General features: G+C 44.1%; 1 protein-coding gene across 1 annotated transcript in view; it reads right to left on the bottom strand.

Moving 5' to 3' along the window:
• C11H3orf20 (chromosome 11 C3orf20 homolog) overlaps positions 1-26,655 on the bottom strand; it is a 73,109-nt gene that overhangs the window by 40,304 nt on the left and 6,150 nt on the right. The window contains 8 exon segments of the mRNA XM_030840858.2: positions 250-502; positions 1,123-1,246; positions 6,889-7,020; positions 12,613-12,733; positions 13,502-13,654; positions 23,451-23,688; positions 23,691-23,734; positions 24,727-24,841. Coding sequence (XP_030696718.2) covers positions 250-502; positions 1,123-1,246; positions 6,889-7,020; positions 12,613-12,733; positions 13,502-13,654; positions 23,451-23,688; positions 23,691-23,734; positions 24,727-24,841 — 1,180 coding nt within the window.

Genomic DNA, 26,655 nt, shown 5'->3' with positions numbered 1-26,655 from the left:
CAGATTTGGCCCCTGACCACAGTTTGCCAGCCTCGGCTCTAACCCATGTCCCCGGTCTGCTTTCTTCCCAGCCTTATTCCTAACTAAAATAGTTCAGCTCTTCACATGTTTATCTTCTATCTTTCCCCACCCCTAAAATTTCAACTCCAAGAGGGAGGGGACTCATCTGTTTTGTTCACCATCGCGTGTTTACTATCCATCTCAGCATCTGACACACAGAAGCTGGAAGAAGTGAAGGCCCAAGCCCACCTGGGTGTGACTGTGGCCTTGGCCTGGACCTTGATGGGTTTCTTCCGAGTGGTGCTCACAGGAGCCAACACAGGCTCCTCCTTCGAAGACTCTCCAATTGAGGATTCGGGTCGGGCTGACTGAGATCGTAATAAAAGGATTTCTCCTGAGTATAAACTCAGCTTGGTGGCGTGCTCAGGATAGGGCCCGGACCTTAATCTGGTCCGAATGATTTCTGCCTCTTCCTTTACCGGATATTCTACAGTGAACAAGCCTCTGAACAGAAGACACTGGTGTCACTCCCCGGCGTGGCCTGGCCGCCATGCCCTGCTGTGAGACTGCACAGCTCCCCCTCCGGGCCATTACTCTCGCAGTCTGCTGCCTCCCGTTGTCTGGCCCAGTGCTCCCACCCTAGTGCAGCTAGTGGATCAGTAAGTGCTAGCTGAATGGAAGAACAAATCAATCTCAGTTCTGGCCATCTGTCAAGACCCAGCTTTGATCCATCCTCCCCCACGGGCCTGTGTTTCATTCAGCTTTGTGTCCTTTATAGCACTCAATGTAGAGGCTGGGTACACTATGCACTCAATGTAGAGGCTGGGTACACTATGCATCCATGTTGTTCCCTGTGCCTCCAGACTTAAGTCATTTCCATCTATGTTCTTTGTTTTATTTTTCTTTTGCTTTCTCTGCTAGACTGGCCAAGGGCCTCTCATTTCTTCATTCACTTACCAAACATCTACTAAATGTTGGGCACTGGTCATAAAGATGACCCCATACAGGAGTTCCCTGCCTCTGGGAACTCCAAGCAGGAGTGGGGGGCGGGGATGGGAAAACAAAGAAATATTTATAACGCTAGGTAGTAAGATTTATAATCGTACTATATAGTCTCCTTACCTGCCGCCAGCAGGACGGAGTTCATGAACTGGGACGCTGTCTTCTGAAACCGCCTCTTGATCTCTACCAGGGCCCGACTCATCTTAGACATCTTTTCATCCATGCTGCTGATTCTGCGGGTCATCTGGGGAAAGGCCGAGGGGAAGGGCATTGTCACCTGCCCCGCCAGGAGCCGTCTGCCCAGCCCAGTGACCACAAGGCTAAGCCCTGGCTTAGAGGATGTGCCGCTCCTGCCTGGGACCCACCTCTCTCCCCTCAGCCCAGTGAATCCCCACACACTGACCCAACCCACCTCAAACGTCCCCCCCCCAGGGAGGTTGGTTGCACTGGGCAGAACTGTTCCTTGCCTTGGACCCTCACCACTTTCTCTATGCAGCCTGAAGACAGAGGTTAGCCCTTTGTGAAGTGATCAGTTGCGTGGGAGCCTGTCTCCCCAGCCAGACTCTGAGCTCCTAGAGGACAAGGATCGGGTTTTGGTCTCCTTTGTGTCCAAGTGCCCATCACACAGAAGGCACTCAATTAATGCTTGTTGCGCTATGAATAACTGGATGGACAAACGCCTCTCTGGACGTTTGCTGCCTGTCTCCCTCTATCGCACGACCCACAGAACCCTCTTCACCCTGCTGGCCACTCTCTGCTGAGAGACTGCCCTAGGCCAGGGTTACACAGATTGACTGGTTCCCATGGGCACCAAGTCCCAGGCCTCCGGCCTCAGTTCAGGATTACTCCGAAGGGCCACACTGGCTCCGGAGCTCCTATGGGACAGTGAGGCCGCCCTGCAGTTCAACCTCTGCCTCTGTCGGGGCGGAACTAGGTTCAGATTCTGAAGTTAATGGCAATCAGGGTGTGACTTTTTCTTCAGGAAGGCGTTACAGACTTGCTAAGCTACCAGCAATCATTCCCCACATTGAGCTTGCACATCTGCTCATTCCTGTCCTTCTTGCCCTGGGTTCTGGTCACTTTTTACTTTCTTTATCCCTAAACTTCGTCAGCCCTGAAGGCAGGGTCCATGCAGTCTATATCTCCCACTTCACACAGAGGAGGTGTGAAATAATTTTTCCTCTGCAGAATTGAAGCCTCAGGTGGAGAGAGCAGGGTGAGTGGTGGACAGACTTTCTGAAGAGTGATAAAGTCAGCCACGTATCCCTCTTTGTCCTGTAGGCAGGGCTTCTGTAAACGATGCTCCAATTAATAGCAAAGCCTCAACCATCCTTCTGTTTGTTGGCCCCAACCTCTGCCTCTGGGCTAATTTTATTTATTTATTTATAATTTATACCCAGTCTTGCTTCCCAAAAGGATCTGAGGCAGCACTGGGCTAATAAAGCATTTAAATTGAGCCATTTCCTTGCTTCCAAAGCGCTGTCTTGATAGAAAATTTAGTGAGGAGCCTGGCCGCAGGGCTATAAAAGCTGGGACTGCCATTCTGCCTATCGCTCTGATGGGTGGTTCCTTCCAGGGTGATGGGTTTAACAAGTTTTCCACTGACAGGGAGTGTGAGGGAAGAAACCACCCTACTCCCACCCCTCAGCTTTCCTAGATGGCCACAGGTTTGCTGATGAGTGGGTGACAGCCAGCTCCAAACACACACACACACACACACACACACACACACACGATTGCAGTTGAATGGATTTTTAAAGTCCCAGGAGAGAAGTGTGGGATAGCTGGGTGGGCCTTTACACATCACTATACAAATTGGGAAACTGAGGCCCAGCAAGGAAAGGGAAGGCCTGAGGCCACCTCCTAGCTGAGGCTCTCTGCCAGCCTCGAGATTTCACATAAAAATATTCCAAGATGTTTAACCTGGAAGCTAGGGTCAACATTTGGAAATCCTGTTACCCACAATAAGTCTTCATTTGTTGTTGTTTATCTAGTCAGAAGGTTGTAATATACAGTACACCACCCTGCTCTCTCAAACAGAAGAGGTTAAGACGAGGATGCTCTGGGGCAAGTCAGTCTCCTTGGTCAACATCAACAACTATCCTCTAGAATGCAGTGGTTTTCAGAAGCTGTTTTAATGTATTTGTCTGTTTATCCCTACGCTAGATGTCTCCAAGATGGTTATGCTTTTTGAGTTACAATGTTCTTTTTAATAGATAACTTCAAGCCTCCTTCCGCACTGTCAGCCTCTGCAAGCTTCCCTTAATGAGGATTCCACCTTTAGATCCCCACTGTTCACTAAAAATATAATGCGAACTGCATGTGTGGCTTTGAACATTCCTGAAGCCACATTAAAAACATTCTCAGGCTTCCCTGGTGGCGCAGCGGTTCAGAGTCCGCCTGCCGATGCAGGGGACATGGGTTCATGCCCCAGTCCGGGAAGATCCCACATGCCGCGGAGCGGCTGGGCCCGTGAGCCACGGCCGCTGAGCCTGTGCGTCCGGAGCCTGTGCTCCGCAACGGGAGAGGCCACAACAGTGAGAGGCCCACGTACCGCAAAAAAAGAAAGAAAGAAACAAACAAAAAAACATTCTCAGGGAACTTCCCTGGTGGCGCAGTGGTTAAGAATCCGCCTGTCAATGTAGGGGACACGGGTTTGAGCCCTGGTCTGGGAAGATCCCACATGTCGTGGAACAACTAAGCCCGCGCACAGAAACTACTGAGCCTGCACTCTAGAGCCCGTGAGCCACAACTACTGAGCCTGCACTCTAGAGTCCATGAGCCACAGCTACTGAAGCCCGCGCGCCTAGAGCCAGTGCTCCACAGCAAGGGAAGCCACTGCAATGAGAAGCTCGTGCACTGCAACAAAGTGTAGCCCCCGCTCACCACAACTAGAGAAAGCCTGAGCGCAGCAACAAAGCCCCAACGCAGCCAAAAATAAATAAATAGATAAAAACATTCTCAGAAGATGAAATTAATTCTAATAACATATTTATCTAACCCAATACATCAAAAATATGATTATTGCAACATGTAATCAAAATAAATGATCAATAAGAAATGCTACATTCTCTTTTCACACTAAGTCTTTGAAGTGCAGCGTGTGCTTTCACTTCCAGGCCATCTCAGCCTGGAATTGTCACATTTCAAGTGCTCAAGAGCCATTTGTGACTCCTGGCTACCATATTGGACTGCACAGCTCTGGACCTCTGATTCTAGCTCTCTAAGGCTGCATTTAGCTAAGAAAACATAAGATGTTAATGACTGAGGGGCTTTCCTAGGCCAAGAGGACATGTTCGGTACATGGAACTTAGAGTGATTTCTCTCAGCTGTTCATGGGGGCCTTCAACTGCTTACGTCCTGGTTCTTAGCCATGTTCCAAATTTCAGAGATTACCAGACAAGAGGTTGCCAGAAAAACAAAGCATTACTGCAATTTTATGTGAACAAAAATTTTTCTATTATGTATTGCCTTTGATAAGTAAATGCACATTTTTTAAAATACAAATTGACAGAATGGACTCATTGTCATACAAATTGACGGAATGGACTCATCAATCAGCAGTCATCTCAGCCCTGATGGACTCAAAATCCTGGCGTTGTTTTGCTCTTTGGCATGAGGAATGTAGGCTGAAGTCACTGGCATCTGAGTTTCCTGGGTGCTCAATGAGATCCCTTTAACGAACCCACCAGCTCCCTCAGCGCCCCTCTCTCCCACACACCACACCAGTCAAGCTGGATCACAAACCTGTGTTGATGCTTTTGCCCCTTCCATTAGAGTGAAAGTATTTCAGAGACTAGAGGGAGTGAGGCTTCTTTCACTTCGACATCCCCAGCAGCCAATCCGGCACACGGCAGGTGCTAATACATGTTTTTGGGGTTTTTTTTTTTGCGGTACGCGGGCCTCTCGCTGTTGTGGCCTCTCCCGTTCCAGAGCCCAGGCTCTGGACGCGCAGCCTCAGCGGCCATGGCTCACGGGCCCAGCTGCTCCGCGGCATGTGGGATCTTCCTGGACCGGGGCACGAACCCGTGTCCCCTGCATCGGCAGGCGGACGGACTCTCGACCACTGCGCCACCAGGGAAGCCCGCTAATACATGTTTATTGAATTAGCTAATGAACTAATGAAGTTGAAATGCTGCTGAAATGTAAGAGCAGTGAAAAAAACAGGTGCAACGCTTCCCTCCAGGAAAAACACAGGTGTTCTCTGTGTCTTGTTTAGATAACATGGGTCTCCAACAAATGCCAGCCTCGCGTGTCCCCATGTAAAGGGGAGACGTGGGGCTGGCTGCTCCTATGGGCTCTGTCAGCCCTGCGAGCCTGTTGGCATGTGGTGGCAAATGCCCTCACAGTGCAAACGCCTCCTTCAGAGTGACTATAATTTATCAGCCAAACTGGGACACTTCTAAGAGGGATGCTACTAATAACTCCTGGGCTGATAGGCGTAAACCAGGACTGGCCCCGGGAAGACTGGGAGGTGTGGTCCCCCCGGCTCCCACTCCAAGGAGGCTTCTTGAGTGAGCCAATCCCCTGTGTGTAATGCCAGCGGTCAGTGCCACCAAGGAGCCCATGGCCACCCCAGTCTCATGGTGAATGTCAACTATTCTCTTCCAGACTATAAACTCCTCAGGGATCAGGGACTTTGTCCCCTCATCCTCTCCATCTCTTTCCACAATGTTGACTCTGGACCAGGCACACAGTAGGATCCACAAAGACCCAGTGAATGAAGAACTGAGTTTCCAGACTCCAACATTGGCTCACCTACCCCCTTAGCAAGTGCTTCATTTGAAGCAGTCCCTGTGCTTCAGGGCAACAGTACCTGTAGGAATCACAGGGAATTCCCACTTTGGTAGAGAAGGCTGGCTTGTAAATAAAGCAGTGTTGGAATGGAGGTGAGTCACTGCTGGGAGGGCTGAGCAAGGGGACAGGCAGACTCTACCTGGGATGGGAAAGGGGGTGGTGGAGAGGGTCATCAATACATGGGCAGTTACTCTATCCGGCATCATATCTCCCTTTTCTGGTAACAGCACCGTGATTTTCCTTTATGGAACACACTCCTGCCTAATCATTTGCCCGAGTGGTATACCTGGGGCTGATCACACCCCTCGGCTCCTGGGATGGACATGACTACTCGAGCCTGGCTAGTAAGAGCAACACACATACCTCACCACAGAGAACATTTCAGGTGCAGGAAGTAGATGGAGCCAATGATGTTGGTGTTGGCACCTCTACTGAAGTGCTTAGCAAAGAGAACTCCTCTTTTTCCTGGGGAGACCAAAGCTGGTAGAACAATAAGCCTGGAGAGGCTCATGACCATCTTGTCACCATAATAAGAGAAACTCCTTGGAAACAGAGCCAACGAAGAGGAAGGCAGAGCCAAGAGATGGGAAGATCTGATGAAATCCTTTGAGGGCCTGGATCCAGCCATGCCTGATGCTGCCTATCTACAGACTGACTTTTCAGTTTATTGAGCCAATACAGTTTCTTTTTTTTTTGCGGTACGTGGGCCTCTCACTGTTGTGGCCTCTCCCATTGCAGAGCACAGGCTCCGGACGCGCAGGCTCAGCGTCCATGGCTCACGGGCCCAGCCGCTCCGCGGCATGTGGGATCTTCCCAGACCGCGGCACGAACCCGTGTCCCCTGCATTGGCAGGCAGACTCTCAACCACTGCGCCACCAGGGAAGCCCCTGAAAGACTCTTGATAGAAGTTTCACAGAGAAGGTGGTACTAAAGTCAGACAGTGAACGATGAGTACAAGTCCATTAGACAGGTAAAGAGGTGGGGCCTTGTATGGGTAGGGGAGGCAGGAAGAACAGAGGCATTCCAAAGTGACAATCCATGTTAAAACACTTTGGGGTCAGGCCTGGGTGACTGGTCTGTGTGCCTTACCCGTTTATTGTGCGATGTCACATGTGGACAGCTGTTGGCCGATATGGGGAGTGTTACTGTCTCATTCAGGGAGGTAAAGGTGGCCATGATAGAATCCTGTCCTAGCACCATCAGCTTCATTTGCTCATTCACCTGTGGATAAAAAAACCAGGACTCAGTGGATCCCTGCTTCTGTTGTCCCACCTACCCGTTCCTGACCGGGTAGGGGGGACAACAGAAAACCACAAAACACAAAACCCCTCTTGGCTTGGGCCTAAGAGAGCTGTAAGATCTTTCTGGTTATTATGCTAGAATCCTGTTTTCAGGGAGAACACATAAGAATTCCAATTTTTCTTTGAGGGATAAGCAGAAAAAATAATGATGGTTCTTTACCCCTGCCCTTTCCCTTTCCAACCCAAACCTGTAACCAACTGTGAAGGAGACACAGGGATCCAACAGGCGAGTCAGCTTTGGCTCTGGTAGAGTTGGATAGGAGTCAGAAGCCAACACTGTCCCTGAATCTGATGCTGGGTCCACCCAGGCACCAGGTCTGACTAGGAAAGCACGCAGAGCTACCTTGGCAGGGGGACCAGACCTCACCCCTCTGCAGGTGGGTGGGCAGATGGCAAAAGGGAACCTAGCCAGGGTCGTGCCACACATGCTCATTTCCCTCTCCTGCAGTCACCAAATGTGTCACCACTCCTCCCCTGAGGAGGGGCCACCCTTTTTCATCACTTCCAAAATGGTGGGATTTCCTAGGTAGCAGTCCCAGAGAAGAACACAGGGAGGGTGAGTTGCCCTTATAGCAACTCACTCCTTACTAAGAACTCTGTGGCCTGGAGTGAGTCCCAGGTCTGCCTCTGGTTAGCAAGCCACTGGGCCTCCCTGAAGCTCCCAATCTTCAATATCAGAGTCAAAATGCTCGTGTTAGGTTCAAATAAGATAAAGATTATGGAAGTGGCTTTCTAAGTCACAAAGGCCCACACCAAAGACGAGCAGATATTGTCAGGATGTGGCAGAGCAACGTGCACGTAAGGCCCTGGATGGTTCAGGTGTGCAGAGAGTTATTTATGCACAGTGGCCCCACCAGGGCCTGGGCATCTGTAGCTCTACAGCCCCTGACCTACACGTGCCCCAGAACTCCTCGGAACTAAGAAAGTGCTCTCCATCTTCACTCCTCCCATTTCCTTCTAGGATTCCACTTGCTGGTCCAAAGGTCCACACTCAATTTCCTCACCATCCAGCCCCTTCCTCATTCTCTGCAGCCTGGATGCTAGTCCCCTTCCACACTCTGAAAACATCTGATCCATGACCATCTTCCTGCCAAGTGTGTGACATCTTCAAACTTGTAGATCACTCTCACTTAAGAGAGACACTACCTGCTCCAGTTCTCCTTCTAGAGACTGTAGAACAGAGCTGTGAGCTGTGGCTGGGAGCTCAAGCACTGTGGTTGGACACTTGAGGCAGGTTGCTTAGCTTCTCTGAGCCGGGGGACAATAACAGAATCTTTCTCTGGGGCACTAAGCAGATTTCACAGATAAAATAAGCAAAGGGCTTAGCTTGGTAGAGCTGTTTTTAATTATCTTGGCCCCTGGGTGGTTTCTCTTCCTCTTCCCAATGTCCCAACGATGGTGCTCTGTGAACTCAGCCACTGCTCATCTTCCTGGGAGTTCGTGAGCCACATGTATATGACGTGCATATCATCCCCAATCTCTCGTTCTAGGTGAGGATCCCTGTCCAGAGAGAGATGTCCACTGAGCCCAATTAGCACATCAAAAACCATATGGGTCTCTGAGCCTCTCAGAAACTGCTTTGTTTCCACCCAGACACACACACTCCATGTGGAGTCATCTATAATTCCCTCCTCCTCTCATTTATCCCCTACAGCCCATTTCTGAATGCCACTGATTTATTTTACTGAAATGGCCCCTTTAAAAAATATTACTAATACCCTCCATCATGTCAAGTCTGGCTAGTAACTCCTTAACTAGTCTTTCTACTAGCCCCATCTGCTGATCTTTCCCTCTCCAGTCAACCTTCCACATAAATGCTGGATGGAGCATAGCAGCCCTCAGCTTAAAAACTAACCAGCTGGTTATACTCCCACTATAGCTGAGTCAGGTCCTAACAGGCTGATCCTCCCACAGAACTTGGAAAAAATACAAAAAACAACTACTCAAAGGCTCAGAAGAATAAGCAAAAGCAGGCAGATTTCGAAGAGTCAAAACTTAAAAGGATCAACATGGGATGAGTTCTTTCTGGCCCAAAGAACCAAAGGACAAAACCTGGGGTCAACTACAGTCACAGAAAAGTAAGGAGAGAATTACAGAAGGGACAGAGAAGTAGAGTCCCAAATGCTATGATTAAACAGTCCACAGCTTTGGCTGATCCCTGAACCATGTGTGAGCAGTGAAAACTCAAGGCAGTTTACTTCCAGGGAAACAGAAAACTGGACTGAGATTTGAGCTGCTGCCCACTGCGGGTGAGACAAAGTTTGCATTATGAGTCTAAACAAGCCCATTGCCTGTTAAAACAAAAAAAATCAACACTCTTCAGAGAAATACATCAGAACTCAGAGACTCTAAAACATAACATCCACAATGTCAGCAATCCAAAATAACTCAACATGTGAAGAGCCAGTGAAGTGTGAGCTGTTCTCAAGGCAACAAATAACCAATCCTGTCTGATATGTCCCAGATGTTGAAATTACCAGACAAGGCTTTATAGCAGCTAACTTAACTATGCTCAATGAGACAAAGGAAAATATATTTGTAATGAAAGAAAAATTAGGAAATCTCAGCAGAGAAACAAAAAATATAAAAAACAACTAAACAGAAATCATAGAGTTGAAAATAAATATCTGGAATTTTTAAACATCACAGGATTAGCATAACAGCAGAATGGAAATGACAGAATAAAGTCAGTGAATTTGGAGATAGATCCATGTAAATTATCCAATCTGAAAAGTAAACAGAAAAATATTGAACAGAGACTCAGGGACCTTTGGGACAACATAAAAGGTCTAAAATACATGTAATTGGAGTCTCAGAAGAAAAGGAAGGAGACTGGAGTGCATTCTTCCCCTAAAACAACAGCAGAAGACTCCCCAAAATTTGTTGAAGGATGTGAATTTACAGATTAAAGTAGCTCAGTAAACCCCAAACAGAATTTATATGAAGACAACCACATGCAGACACATCATAGTCAAACTTAGAAAACTAAAAGAGAAAATCTTGAAAGGAATGAGAGAAAATGAACAATGATTTGAATAACTACAAACTTCTCATCAGAAACTATGGACGACAGAGACAGTGGAACATCTTTAAAATGCTGATAGAAAAAAACGTCAACCAGAATTCCATATCTGGCAAAAATATTCTTTCATAAAGACATTTTTCACATGAAAGAAAACAGAATTTGTTGCCAGAAGATCTCCATTTCAAGAAATGCTAAAGGAAGTTTTTCAGGATGAAGAGAAATGATACTGGAGGGAAACTGGATTTTCAGAGAGGAATGAAAATGCTGGGAACGATAAATATCTGGGCAGAAACAAACTTGCCACTGCAGCCTCCAAGACAGCATGCAAACTCCTCAGCATGACATCCAGTGCCTCTCACCTCCACCCCCCTGACACATACAGCTCTTCCCTACTCTTCTTTCATGAGAAGCACTTGTGAACTTTTAACGATGCCACCCTGAGTCCCAACTCCAAGCCTTTACAGATGATATTCCTCTATCCAGAATGCTCTCCCTCCTTCTTATCTGTATCTATGAGAATAATATGCACACACACTCATGTTACAACTCAAGGCCACTTGTGTTCCAGGCCACTCCTGACTGTACCAGCCCCTGTTGTGCATTTCTGTATGCAGCTCTAGGGAACAGAATAATGAACTAAGACACACTGCTGAAACACTTTAGTGTGTCAAAGCACCTTCCCCACCACTGTTTCATTTAGTTCTCACAAAAGCAGTGTGAGGCAGGAGGGAGGCTCTTGTGACCCACCTTGTATTGATGAGCCACCAAGACTCAGAGAAGCTGAGTGGTTTTCAGAAAGCTGCACACCCAGGGTTTGGCAAAGCTGACACTAGTACGTGGCTCCTCAGACCCTCATCCCAGAGTTCTCTGTCCACTTGGCCATACTGACATATAACATATGGTGTCTGCCTGCAACCAATTTATAATCTTTTTGGATTGTAAACTTTCATATAACTACAAAAAGTTAAATAGTAAGGCAATAACTCAATACACTCCTGGACTGGAGATCTTGGACCTGGTCAAGCAATAGAAAGACTTGTGAAAACTACAAACTCCAGAACCCATGACAGACCAACTGAATCACAATCTCTCTAGGGCTGTGCCTGGGATCTATATTTTTGTTAAAGTCCCATGGTTGATTCTGATATGCAGCCACAACTGAGAACCTCTTCATTACATGACTAATTGTACAATGACTGAAATTTGTCATTTCAGTCCGGATTACTTTTTAATCCAGACAGTGGGCACTGGGAGAAGAGAGAAATGGGTGTGGACTGGAGTGCCATGAGAACAGGAAGTCTGAGTAGGGCTTTGAAGGAGGGAAAATTTGGATTGGCAGAGAGAGAAGATGTATTATATTTCAGGACATTGGGGTAGGAAGGGTGATACACGTTCAAGGAATTGAATGTTTCTGAGCAGTGGTATGGTCTACAGGAATCGAGATATAAGAATGAGAATCCAGTGGTCAACATAGAGGATGAACAGGAAGGGCATGAGACAGGATGCTTGAGCCCTACCATGAACTCTAACAGTGCTTCTGTCTGTAACTCTTACCTTGGGTGGATTCTATGTTCTGTGATCTTTCTCTGAATCCCAATCCTATGAGCTTGTCCTTCTCTCACAGCCCTTATACTTTTCTACCACATATTCTTATTATTCCCCTAGATTTCTGAGTTCCTTGAGGGGTATTGTCTATCTTTCTATCCCCTAGATTGGTGATTTTCAACAACAGGTGATTTTTGCCCCCCAAAAACATTTGGCACTGTCTGGAGATATTTTTGGTTGCCACAACTAGGAGAGGGGGTACTCCTGGCATCTAGGGAGATACTGGTAAATATCCTACAATGCACAGTTATTAAAAGGATTATCCATCTCAAAAAGTCAGTAGTTCCAGGGATGAGAAACTCTGCCATAGGTAAAGTGACAAGCACACTTAATTGCTTTATTAGTATATTAAATGTATTAAGTTATTATTTAATATTAGTAATTAAACATTTATTATTTAATAACTCTTTGATGAATAGCTGAACAACCAAATGAATGAAAAAAGGATTTGTGTCTATCAGCTTCCTTTACCTCTCAGATTTTTTTGTTTCACAGATAGTAAAACTATAAAAACAAAAACTGGGGAGACCAACATAGAATTACTTTTCTTATTGCCACACATAGGCATTAAAAATAAAACTATCAAACTACTGTAACAGTTACTTCCTAAAATAAAGGACATTTTAACTATAAAATATAATATCATTAATAATAAAAATAAAACAGGAAGCATATTACCAAGAAAGGTCAGTACAGCAGCCAACAGTTGCTGTAGGCTGGTGAAAAGTTCACTTCAGTCAGCCCTGGACCACTGCCCATCAACGTGGGAACCTCTGATATTACAAGCTCCTTGAGGCTAGGGCTCCTGTCATACAGGTAGCCCTCTGGCTCTTAATGCTGGACAGCCCAGTGGCAAGCCCCACCTCTGCTGCCCACCCCTACCTTGTATTCCAGAGAGAGCAAAGTCTCTGTCTTGGAGGTCCAGCTCCACTTGTGGACTACATAGCCGTTGTAGTCGTTGGCGGTCCCACCTTCTTCATCCAACACCAAGACGTATGGGCAGCTAGGAGAGATACATAAATGAGGAGCTTCCTCCAGGACCTGGAAGGAATCCCCCATCACTACAGGCTATAGGCAGGCAGGGCTCTGAGACTCTGCCCCAGGTGGAGGAACTGTGGACTCTTGCAGGTGGCCCTACTTACCCAACCTAACATGGTCTGATGTCCCCTCACACCTCTTGATGCTACTGGGGAGTCTGCTGGGAAGGTCAGATCTGAAGGAGATGGTGGAGGCTCAGGCCTAACCCAAGGGGGAGAGAAATGGAACGTGTGCCCGTAGCCCAGGAGCCTGAGCATATAAGATCTCAGGCACCAAAATGGGAAACGGAACAACCGTCACATGAAAGTAACTCAATCCCTCCTAGAACAGTTCCTTAGGAAAATCAGACAAAATCAACATTTGGCTACCAAGAATATGTGCTACCCATGGCCTCTCCTACACTGCTTCCTAGTATAAAACACTTCCCTTCCCTAAAGAATTCTTCCATGAATCTAGCTAACAGTGAAGATCTCAGTGCTCTGGCGGGAACAAGTGGAGTAGGACTTGGGGAATTTCCCTTCTCATTGGCTATGACATGAATCCAGCAAGTAAGGGCCTCAAAGCACCTATGTCCCTACAGGCACTGCTTTGGCCCTGCCACACTGTCTTCCTAGATCTCTGGACACTGCCTGGTCCATCTTTTTCCCAGGGGCTCCTACTTTGCACCTCGGTGCCCCACTTTGTCACCCTCAGAGATACTTCCATGGGGCCAAGATTCCCCCAACTGACTCACCAGGCCTTCAGGTTGTAGTGAATGCAGCCCTGGCCTTCAGCATTGAACACGGCCAGGAAGGAGAAGCTGGGTGTGTCATTAAAGAGGCAGGTGATGGCTCTCCCTCTGCAGCACATGGGGATCTGACACACGGCGATGTGTCCAGAGGGATAGCTCGCAGAAATTGTTAAGTAGAACTAACAGAAAACTCTCAGAATTCTGCTCTTAGGTGCCTCATGGAAAGCAAGTCTACATGTCAGTGTTTTAGCTGTTTGGTACATCATTCCCAGTCTTCTGCACTTTGCATAAGTAACAACTAAATGACTATGGAACCAACCATGCCCTGGGTGCTTCCCTGTATCCTCTTTCTACTCCTCACAACCACCCTGTGGTAGGTACTATTACCTTCATCTCACAGATGAGTAGGGTTTCCCTGCATGTAAGGGGTTTCCTGAGATGCATTACTTTCAGTGATAAAACCAGGAAAGTCCCAGACAAACCAGGGTAAGTTATTCACCCAACAGATGAGGAATCCAAGGTGCAGAGAAGTGATCTGCCTTACATCACATCACAGGAAGTGGCAGAGCCAGTATCTGAACTCTGAGGCCAGGATATTTCTAATGCTGTTAGGCTGCTTCCCCTTCTTACCAATCTAGAAGAGTAGACAATGTCTCCCTGTTCATTTCCTACTTAGGAGGCCGCAAGGAGCACTGGTCCTGACTAAAACAGATATGGTGTGGGCAGCTACTATCCTTTTTGCCAGAATTTCAGAAGTGCCCCAGACAGGAAGAATTTCAGTGATCCTACAATCCCACTCCTGGGCATATATCCAGAGAAAACTATAATTCAAAAAGATACACACACCCCAATGTTCACTGCAGCACTATTTACGATAGCCAAGACATGGAAGCAACCAACATGTCCAGCAACAGATGAATGGATAAAGAAAATGTGTTATACACACACACACACACACACACACACACACACAATGGAATATTACTCAGCCATAAAAAAGAATGAGATAATGACATTTGCAGCAACATATAGGACCTAGAGATTAACATACTAAGTGAGTAAGTCAGAGACAAAGACAAATATCATATGATATTGCTTATATGTGGAACCCTAAAAAAATGAACTCATTTACAAAACAGGAATAGACCCACAGACATAGAAAACAAACTTATGGTTACCAAAGGAGAAAAGTGAGGGGAGGGATAAATTAGGAGTTTGGGATTAATATATACACACTCCTATACATAAAATAGATAACCAACAAGGACCTACTGTATAGCACAGGGAACTATGTTCAATAATTTGTAATAACCTATAATGGAAAAGAATCTGAAAAATAATATACATATACACATATAACTGAATCACTGTGCTGTATACCTAAAACTAACACAACATTGTAAATCAACTATACTTTAATTTATTAAATTTAAAAATAAACAAATAAATTAATTAATTAATTATTAAACCAAAAAATAAATAAAATTCATTAGATGGATTTCGCACTATGCTGGAGCAGGAGAAGGAAAAAATCAGTGAACTTGAAGACAGAACAACTGAAATTATCCAGCCTGAGGAGCAAAAAGAAAAAAGAATGAAGAAAAATGAACAGAACCTAGGAGACCTGTGGGACACCACCAAGTAGACCAATATATGCATAACAGGAGTCCCAGAAGAAGTGAGGGGACAGAAAGAAATAATGGTTGAAAACTCCCCGATTTTTATGAAAGATATGACTCTATACATTCAAGAAGATCAACAAACTGCAAGTAGGATAAATTCAAAGACAGCCACGTTATTATCGAACTGCAAAAAGACAAAGAAAGAATCTTGAAAGCAGCAAAAGAAGAGACTTGTCATGTACAAGGGATCCTTAATAAGATTAGTGGCCAAGTTCTCATCAGAAACCAAGAAGGCCAGAGGCACTGGAATGAAATATTTAAAAAGCTGAAAAAAAAAAGCTATCAACCAAGGCTTCTATATTGAATAAAACTATTCTTCAAAAATGAAGGAGAAATTAAGATTTTTCCAGATAAACTAAAGCTGAGACAGTTCACCACTAGTACACCTGCCCTACAAAAAATGCTAAAAGGATTCCTTAAAGTTGAAATGAAAAAACACTTGACAGTAACTCAAAGACAAACAAAGGAAAAAAGAACACCAGTAAAGGTAACTACATAAGTAAATATAAAATTCAGTATTATTATTTTGTTTATAATTCCTTTTTTCCTATATGATTTGAGAAAACAAATGCATAAAACAATACTTGTAAATCTATATTAATGGCAATGTATGTATAAAGAGTTAATTTCTGTTAACAACAAAATAAAGGAGGAGGAATGGAGCTGTATAGGAGCAGAGTCTTACATGCTACTGAGGCTAAGTTGGTCTTAACTCAAACTAATACGTTGTCAAATGTAATTAGTTTCTTCAGGCTGCTGTAACTAAGTACCACAAACTGGGTGACTTGAACAGCAGAAATTTATTCTCTCACAGTCTGGAGTCTAGAAGTCTGAAATCAAGGTGCTGATAGGGCCATATTCTTGGAGGCTCTGGGGAAGAACACTTCCTTGCCTCTTCCTATTTTTCTAGTGGTTACCAAGAATCTTTAGCATTCCTTGGTTTATAGATGTATCATTCTAACGTCTATCTCAGTCATCACGTGGTGTTCTTCCCTCTCTGTGTGTCTGTTTTCTCTTCTTATAAGGACATCAGTGGATTAGGGCTCATTCTAATCCAATATAACTGCATCTTAATAATTATATCTGCAAAGACCCTATTTCTAAATATGGTCATATCCTGAGGTTCCAGGTAAACATAAATTTTTGTTAGACATTATTCAACCCATTATACCAGGGAAACCAATAAGAAAATAACTAGAAAGTGTGGAGAAAAGGAAATCAGAGAGCTACCATATAATCCAGCAATCCCACTCTTCAACATATACCCAGAGAAAAACATGGTTCGAAAGGATAAACACACCCCAATTGTTCATTGCAGCACTGTTTACAATAGCCAAGACATGGAAGTGACCTAAATGTCCACTGACAGATGAATGGATAAAGATGTGGTACATATATACAATGGAATATTACTCAGCCATTAAAAAGAATGAAATGATGTCATTTGCAGCAACATGGATGGACCTAGAGATTATCATACCAAGTGAAATAAGTAGGACAGGGAAAGACAAATATCATATGATATCACTTATATGCTGTATCCAAGAAGAAAAAATGAAAGAAATGAACTTATTTACAAAACAGAAATAGACTCACAGACTTAGAGAAGGAACTTATGGTTACTGGGGAGAAGGGTGGGAGGAGGGATAGATTGGGAGTTTGGGATTGACATGTACACACTGCTGTATTTAAAATAAAATGCCTTGGGACTACCCTGGTGGCGCAGTGGTTAAGAATCCACCTGCCAATGCAGTGGACACAGGTTTGATCCCTGGTCCGGGAAGATCCCACACACCACGGAGCAACTAAGGCCATGTGCCACAACTGCTGAGCCTGTGCTCGAGAGCCCGCGAGCCACAACTACTGAGCCCATGGGCCACAACTACTGAAGCCCTTGTGCGTAGAGCCTGTGCTCCACAATAAGAGAAGCCACCATAATAAGAAGCCCATGCACCACAACAAAGAGTAGCCCCCACTTGCCACAACTAGAGAAAGCCCGTGCACAGCAACAAAGACCCAATGCAGCCCCCATACATACATAAAAATAAAATGCCTTTCCATGAAAAAGAAAGAAAAGAAACAGCAAAATGGCAGAATTCAGTCCTCCCATATCATCAATTACTTTAAATATAAATGGATTAAACTCTCCAAAGGCAGAGATCTGCCAAATGGATAAAAACAAAACAAAATGTATTACTCAACTATATGCTATCTACAAGAGACTCACTTTAGATGCTAAGACACAACTAGGTTGAAAGTGAAATGATGGAAAAGGATATTCCATGCAAATAGTAACCAAAAGAAAGGTGGCTGTATTGATATCAGACAAAATAGACTTCAGTAAAAATTTTTACAAGAGACAAAGAAAGACATTATGTATTGAGAAAAGGGCCAATACCTCAAGAAGATATAACAACTATAGACATATAAACACCTAACAACAGAGCCCTAAAATATATAAAGCAAAAATGCACAGAATTAGAGGAAGAAATAGTTCTACAATAAAAGAGACTTCACTACCTTACTTTCAACAATGGCTAGAAAAACTAGACAGAAAATCAGAGGACTTGAACAATAGTATAAACCAACTAGAGCTACCAGGCATATACAGAACATTCCACTTGACAACAGGAGAATACACGTTCTTCTCAAGTTCACAAGGATTGTTCTCTGGTTTACACAGTATGTTAGGCCACAAAACAAGTCTCAATAAATTTCAAAAAACTGGAACCATAAAGAGTATATTCTCTGACAACAGAATGAAACTAGAAATCACTGGCAGAAGGAAATTTAGAAAATTCACAGACAGTGGAAATTAAGCACACACTTTTAAACAACTAATGGATAGAGAATAAATCACAAGGGAAATCAGAAAATACTTTAAGATAAATGAAAACAAAAACACAAAATATCAAAACTTATGGGATCAGGTGAAAGCAGTACTCAGAGAGAAATTTACAGCTATAAATATTCACATTATGACAGTCTCTAGGCCCAATCCATGTTGCTGCAAATGGCATTATTTCATTTGTTTATACAGTCTAGAGATTGTCATACTGAGTGAAGTAAGTCAGTCAGAGAAAGACAAATATCTTATGATATCACTTATATGTGGAATCTAAAAAAATGGTACAAATGAACTTATTTACAGAATAGAAATAGAGTCACAGATGTAGAAAACAAACTTATGTTACTAGGGGGGAAAGGGGGGGAGGGACAAACTGGGAGATTGGGATTGACATATACACACTACTATATAAAAAATAGATAACTAATAAGAACCTACTGTATAGCACAGGGAATTCTTCTCAATACTCTGTAATGACCTGTATGGGAAAAGAATCTGAAAAAGAGTGGATATAGTAAATCAACGATACTTCAATTTAAAAAAAGATAAAAAGATTAAAAATTTAAAAAACTATGAGTGGATATATGTATAAGTGATTCACTTTGCTGTACAGCAGAAACTAACAACATTGTAAATCAACTACACACTAATAAAATTTTTTAAATATTCATATTACAGGAGAAGAAAGATCTCAATTCAATAACCCAACCTTCTACCATAATGAACTATAAAAAGAACAGTAAAGTACAACTAAAGCTAGCAGAGGAAGGAAATAATAAAGATTAGAGAAAAGAAAAACAAAACAGAGAACAGAAAAAACAATAGAGAGAACTGGCAAAACCCGAAACTGGTTCTTTGAAACGATCTGTAAAATTAACAAAACTTTAGCTACACTGACTGAGGGGGAAAGAAAAAGGAAGACTCAAATTCCTAAAATCAGAAATGAAAGTGGAGACATTACTACTGACCTTACAGAAATGAAAAAAGATCATAAGAGAATTATATGAAGATCTGTACCTCTACCAGTTAGGTAACCTAGTTGAAAAGGACCAATTTCTAGAAACATGCAAAGCAAAGTTGCAGGATACAACACCAACACATAGAAATAAGTTGTCCTTCATGAACATGGGATGTCTTTCCATTCATTTCAGTCCTCTCTACTTCAGCAATATTTTGTAGTTTTCAGTGTACGAGTTTTACACCTCCTTGGTTAAATTTATTCCAAAGTATTTTATCCTTTTTGATGTTATTGTAAACGGTATCATTTCCTTTTGTTTATTACTTTTCTATTGTAGTTGTTGCTCATATAGCATTTCAGATCATTTGTTCCCGGTGCTCATGGATTGGAAGAATTAATATTGTTAATGGCAATGCTCCCCACAGTGATCTACAGATATTGGGTTGGACAAAAAGTTTGTTTGGGTTTTTCTGTAACATCTTAGGGTCTTTTTGGCCAACCCAATACAACGCAATCCCTAACAATCCCATCAATCTTTTTTGCAGCAATGGAAAACTTGATCCTAAAACTCGTACAGAATTGCAAGGGTACCCAAATAACCAAAATAATCTTGAAGAAAAGAATAAAGATGAAGGACCCACACTTATTGATTTCAACACTTACTACAAAGTGATAATAAAACAGTGTGGTACTGGCATAATAGACATATATATCAACAGAACAGAATTAAGAGTCCAAAAATAAGCCCATATATCTATGGTCAATTGATTTTCAACAAGGGCGACAAGACCATTCAATGAGGGAAAGAATAGTCTCTTCAACAAATAGTGCTAGGACACTTGGGAACCACATGCAAAAGAATGAAGTTGGACCCTTACTCATACTATATGCAAAGATCAACTGAAAAATGGACCAGAGATCTAGACCTAAGAGCTATAACTATAAAGCTCTTAGAAGAAAACAGAGGAATAAGGAATAGTTTCTTAGATATAAAATCCAAAAATATAGAAAAACTGGACTTCATCAAAATTTAAATCTTTTGTATATCAAAGGATGCTATCAAGAGTATGAAAAGACACCTCACAGTACAGGAAAAATATATGTAAATTATATATCTGATAAGGGTCTAGTATCCACAATATAAAAAGAACTCACAACTTAATCAAAAAATTGGCAAAGGACTTGAATACACATTTCTACAAAGAAGATTATACAAAGAAGGCACATGAAAATGCTCCTAATCATTAGTTATTAGGGAAATGCAAGTCAAAACCATGACAAGGTATCACTTCACACCCACTAGAATGGCTGGAAATTAAAAATTGGAAAATATCAAGTATAGTCAAGGATGTGGAGAAATTGAAACCCTCACACATTGCTGTGGGAATGTAAAATGGTGCAGCCACTTTGGAAAACATTCTGAATGTTTTCATAATAAGTTAATAAGTTAAATATAGAATTATCATATGACCCAGTAATTCCACTCCTAGGTATAGACCGAAAAGAAATGAAAACAGTGTGCAAATAAAAACTTCTCCAAGAATGTTCATAGCAGCATTATTCATACTAGCCAAATGGTGGGAGCAATCTAATGTCCATAAATGAAAGAATGGATTTTAAAAAGTGGTATATCCATTCAATAGAATATTAGTCAGCCACGAAAAGGAAGGAAATTCTGACACATGCTACAACATGTATGAATCTTGAAAACATTAAGTGAAGGAAGCCAGGCATAAAAGGCCACATACTGTAAGATTCCATTTATATGAGATGTGCAGAATAGGCAAATCCATAGAGACAAAAAAACAGATTGGTGGTTGCCCCTGGGGGTAGGCAGAAATGAGGAGTGACCAATTAATGGGTATAGGATTTTCTTTTGGGGTGAACTCAATAGAGGAGTTGGTTGCACAACACTGTGAATGTGCTAAATGCCACTAAATTGTACACATTAAAAGGACTGATTTTATGTCATGTGAATTTCACCCCAATCAAAAAAACAAAAGGAGGGAATTCCCTGGAGGTCCAGTGGTTAGGACTCTGTGCTTCCACTGCCAAGGGCTGGGGTTCAATCCCTGGTCGGGGAACTGGGAGAACTGATGCATACTACAACATGGAAGAACCTCGAAAACATTATGCTAAGTGAAAGAAGCCAGATAAAAAGACCGCATACTGTGTGACTCCATTTATATGCAGTGTCTGGAATAGGGAAATGCATAGAGACAGAAAGGAGATGAGCAGTTGCCAGGGACTGTGGGGGAGGGGAAATGGGGAGTGACTGCTTATTAGGTACATGGTTTCCTTCTGAGGTGATGAAAAAGTGCTGGAAACTAGATAGTCGTGATGGTTGTACAACACTATGAATGCCACTGAATTGTACACTTCAAAATGCTTAAAATGGTAAATGTTATGTGCATTTTACATATTAAAAAAAAAGTGCACCTCACACAGCAGTTCTGAGTGCTCAACAAATCCCTAAAGGAACAGCACTTAGCACAGTACTGGGCACATGGGGATTATGGTTTGTTTTTAATGTGGTGAGTTGTATCTTTGTATGAAAAAAGGACTTGAGGGAAGTTTGACAGGAGACTCAGCCATTGAGGAGAGAGGTCCAAGGAGATGCTGACAGCCCAAATGAAAGCGATGCCGGGGATGGTTCTGGGGTCTGACACTGACCAGTGCAAACCCACTGGGGCTTGGAGCTTTTTGGCAATCCAAGGGCAGACACATCACTTCTACCTGAAAGTTTTGCCCAGCAGTCTCCGTGAAGACAGAATTAGCTGCCAAGTCCAGGGTTCTGTGGAACCCATGAGGGAGGGAAGTGTCTCCCAAACATTTTCTCTAATCCAGAGGGATCCAACACCTGCACGTGTGTTTTGGCCATTTGATCACAGTAACGCAGATGCTGTCCTTCAAGATCACTGGGTCCAACTTTCTCACCTTATAATGGAGAGAAGTGAGGCCCAGAGAGATGGAATGGCTTATGCAGGGTCACCAAGAAGAACTGGGCCTAGAATCCAGGCCTCTTGGGACTCCCACAGCAGAAATACATTAATGACCAAGATCACTGGGGTCTGAGTCAAGCGCACCAGCATCGATGGCCTGAGGTCTCGGGTGGTCCCAGCAGGGGGTCCTTGGGATTCTGTGGCAGGGAAGGGAACATGGATCCCAGCAGGCTGGTCTGCAGTACCTTGATCCCCTGATCTACACTTGTCCACCCCTCTCTGGTCCTGCCAATAGCAACCTAATTCACGGACACAGCTTCACGAGTTCAGGGTGATGGTCCCATTCAATGCAGTGTTGAGGAAGAAAAGGGGGGAGAGGGAGCCCCATGACCCCTGTGAGCAGCAGCTGCCTGGGAAGGTGTGTGCTGAGTTCAATGCACAAGGTGCCCTGGAAGCAGGGCTGAGCAGAGGGTAATGAATGCACTCATTTATGGTCAGAGAAACCATAGGACTCCTTTGACAGGCACTGCAATTCTGAATTCCCAGTTCAGTGGATAGGAGGCCAAAGGAAGCGAGGGGGGCCATGGCCAGAAAGGCCTGCCGAGCCGCCTGTTGAGACGGCTCAGAGAGCCACCTCCCTCTAAGGTAAAGTGGTACATTCACTCCATTCCATTAATCATTGCATATAATACTCGATAAACATCTGTGAATGAAGAAAGCAACCTGACTCCATTCATGCTAAAATATGCATAACTCTCAGCCTTTACCCTGCATGTTAGAAATCTTAGTTTTCCTCAGTCTAGGGTTCTTGGTGCATGGACAAGCTTTGAAGGTCTGCAGACCCCCTGCAATCACAGGAAATGTTTTACATGCATGTGTATCAGTTCATATTTCTGGGAAGAGGGTCTATACCTTTCACCAGATTCTCAACGAGAAAATGTGTCCCCTTGTGCCACTCACACACCCCAAGGTTGGGACCCAGCTGCCCACATTCTCATGAATACCGCCAGACCTCAGCTGCAGATCAACCCGAGCATGTGCCAGGTGGGGTATGTGCAGTGCGGGTTAGACTCCAAATACATGGATCTTGGGGGCAAAGTATGCAAGAACCACAGTACTTACCCATTGAGCCTGGGACAGAAGGACAAAGACCCCCCCCCCCCCAGGATGGAGGGTCTCCTATCACCTTCTCTCGGCTAGAGATGAATTGTTCTGTGTCTCCAATCTCTTCCCACCTGGGAGAGCCTCGAAGGCAGGGACTGCTGCTGCACCCCCAGCCCGCACTGACACGTAATCACAGATAGTTGGGTTCAGTACGTACTGGTTGATCAGGACTGAATTTGAGGCTTGACTCTTGGTACTTCTTCTCTGACCTGAACAAACTCTTAATATCCCAGAGGACCCGTCACCAGACTTCTCTGACCAAATGAAAAGCCAAAGGAAACACTCTGGCTTTGTCAAAGGCTGGAGTTCTCTGGGCTGAGCTGCTGGGGAGAAAGGGAAGCACCAAATAAAAGGATACTAAACGAAGAACGACCCATCATAGAAGGTGTAATGCAACTTGATGGCCTTCTTGGGTGCCTTCCATTCCTGAGAATGCCGGTCCAAGTGAAGATGATGGGCAGGAGGTTGGTGAGGGGTGGGAGTGGAAGTCTGAGCACCTGGAGGGTGCGGATGGTGGGAGCTTGGGATCTGAGCATCCCCTTTGGGGGTAGACATTAGATGAGGGGGCATCTTTGCCCTGTAGTTGCGTAAGATCATGGGTAGAAGATATTCCTCCCTTTCCACGAGACCCTTTCGGCTTCTCTGCAGGGAAGGAGACCAACATATTTTCTAGCCACTTGCCTCTCACTCACCAGGCTCTCTACAGCCCCTACCCAGCTCCCCAGACTCCCATTCCATTTCCCTGTCCCCAAAGTATCTGTCCCTACCCCAACCCCTCATCCTTACAGAATGTTTTTAGGAAGAACTGGGAAGGTCCCCATACCCCTTTGAGACTGGCCCTGGCCTGATTTCCACCTTTTGCACAGGAGTGGGGACCCATGGAGTGGAGCTGCGTGTGGAACGGGGTGGCAGAGCTGGAGGCTTTGATCACCTCTCAATCCTGAGCTTACAAAGGAAGACAGCTTCCTTCTGGAATGTCACAGTAAGGAGCAAACTGGGTGGCTGCCCTCTACGCATATTCTACAGCTGCAGTGACAGTGGCCTGTGAGCCCCAGGACACATATATGCTTAGATGTAACTAGGTTTGAAATCCTTTATGGCCCATGGTCCAGGCCTTTGGAGGAACGCAGATTCACTTGCTAGGACTTGTGGGACACACAAAATCATAAATACCATTAATCACCCATGTCAGTGTTTTTTGTTTTGAGAGCTGTTCCTTTTTTTCTAAGAGAACATCTGACAAATTATGTCAAGAAATAAACATTCTTAACTGTAAGGGTGTGTAAACTTTAAGAAGCCATGCAAAGGGGTCTCACTGGTGAGGAGGCAAAGAACATTGCCCTGGGACAGGCCCATTGAGCTGTGGGACCTCAGACAATGCCTTACCATGTGCTTGGGGTACCTCAGTTTCCTCATCTGTAAAACGGGAATAAACCTGCCTCCCTCATAAGGTCATAGTAGGACTGAAAATGACTGTGATTGTGGAAGGACTAGGGACCTGTGTGTGAGGGACAACTATCACCCTGTCACTGTGGCTGGGGGCACTGGGTAGCCAACACGTCCGTGATCCCCCTCCACGCACACACAGGCTGTGCCCTCCTCTCCCATACACCCCCAACCACTAAGGTGCTCACACAAGGCGACACATCTCCTGCAGCTTCTCCCGGGCGTCAGGGCAGGGGTCGCTGAACTCGATAACCTCAGAGGCAGAGGTTCCCGCTCCTCGTTGTGGGGATGTCAAGACTACTTCTTCCAAATTTGGGGGTTTGCCTGTAGCTGGAGATGAACAGGTTAGGGAGGGTTTTAGAAAATGGTTTCTCAAGACGTCATGTTCACCTGGGGTGAGGGGGCGGGGAGAGCAGGACAGCTGCATCCCTTGAGAATCAAAATAACTGTGGGAATCATTTATGCTTCCAGGGATAAGAATCCCCAGCAGGTCACTTATGAAACAGAGGCGGTGCTCTGTGAGTCAACCGAGTGTGTGTCAGGAACACTCATGCAGAGTGGTGAATCCAGCCACATTTCCCCAAGGGCGGCCTGGTCCTGGGTAGAGAGAGCACACACATGGCTGTGGTGGATGCAGAAGGGATTCCCTTGTGACACTTCTGACTTAAGACAAAAAGTCCCAGCTCCATCTCAATGGCTCAATGGCTCAAGGGCTTCAACACTTCTCTGATGCTGGCTTACCTCGGCCTTCGGCAGAGGGCAGAGTATATCAGCTGAGACTCAAGACTGTGATGTTTTGCGGGCTTTTGTGTGTGCTTGTGGTAAAATACGTATAACAAAAATTTACCGACTTAAATTTTAAGAGGCAAGTTCAGTGGTATTAAATACATTCACACTGTTGTGCAACCGTTATCACCATCTATTCCCGTAACTCTTTTTATCTTATAAAATTGAAACTCTGTAACAACACCCCCCCATTCTCCCCTACCCCCAGCCCCTGGCAACTGCCAATCTACTTTCTATCTTTATGATTTTGACTACTCTAAGTACCTCCTATAAGTGGAATCATACAGTATTTGTCTTTTTTGTGACTGGTTTGTTTCATGTAGCATAATGTCCTCATGTTTCACCCATGTTATAACATATTGCAGAATTCCCTTCCTTTTTAAGGCTACATAATATTCCATTATAGGTATAGACCAAATCTTTCTTTTCAATTTTTTAAAATATTTATTTATTTGGTTGTGCCAGGTCTTGGTTGTGGCACTCGGGATCTTCATTGCAGCATGCGGGATCTTTTAGTTGAGGCACGTGGGATCTAGTTCCCTGAACAGGGTTCGAACCAGGGCCCCCTGCATTGGCAGCATGGAGTCAACCACTGGACCACCAGAGAAGTTCCAATGATTGAGTTTTATATGTTGAACCATGCTTGCATTCCAGGAATAAATCCTGTTTAGTGTCATGTTGTATAATCCTTTTATTATGCTGCCGAATTGTTTGCTAATATTTTGCTAAGGAATTTTGCATCAATGTTCATCAGGTATATTAGTCTGTAGTCTTCTTCTAGTGTCTTTGGCTCCAATATCAGGGCAATACTGGCCTCACAGAATGAGTTGGGAAGTGTTCCCTCTTCAATTTGGGGGGAAAATTTTAGAACAATTGGCATTAATTCTTCTTTAAATGTTTGGGAGAATTCATCACTGAAGTTATCAGGTCCAGGGATTTTCTTTGTTGGGAGATTTTTGATAACTGATTCAATCTCTTACTATTTATAGGTATAGTTCAAATTTTCTATTTCTTCATGATTTAGACTAAGTAGGTTTTGTGTTTTAGGAACCTGTCCACTTCATGTAGGTTATCCAATTTGTTGGCATACAGTTAGTTGTTCATAGTACTCTCTGATAATCCCTTTTATTTCTGTAGAATCAGTAGTTGTGTCCCATTTTCAATTCTGATTTTAGGAATTTGAGTCTCCTTTCTTTTTTTCTTAGTCCATCTAGCTAAAGATTTGTCAATTGTGTTGATCTTTCTGAAGCATCAACTTTTGGTTTCATTGATTTTCTGTTGTTTTTATATTGTCTATTTAGTTTATCTCTGCTCTAACCTTTATTTCCTTC

The sequence above is a fragment of the Globicephala melas genome, chromosome 11, assembly GCF_963455315.2.
Source record: "Globicephala melas chromosome 11, mGloMel1.2, whole genome shotgun sequence".
NCBI lineage: Eukaryota > Metazoa > Chordata > Mammalia > Artiodactyla > Delphinidae > Globicephala > Globicephala melas.
This window is presented reverse-complemented; position numbering and strand designations above follow the sequence as displayed.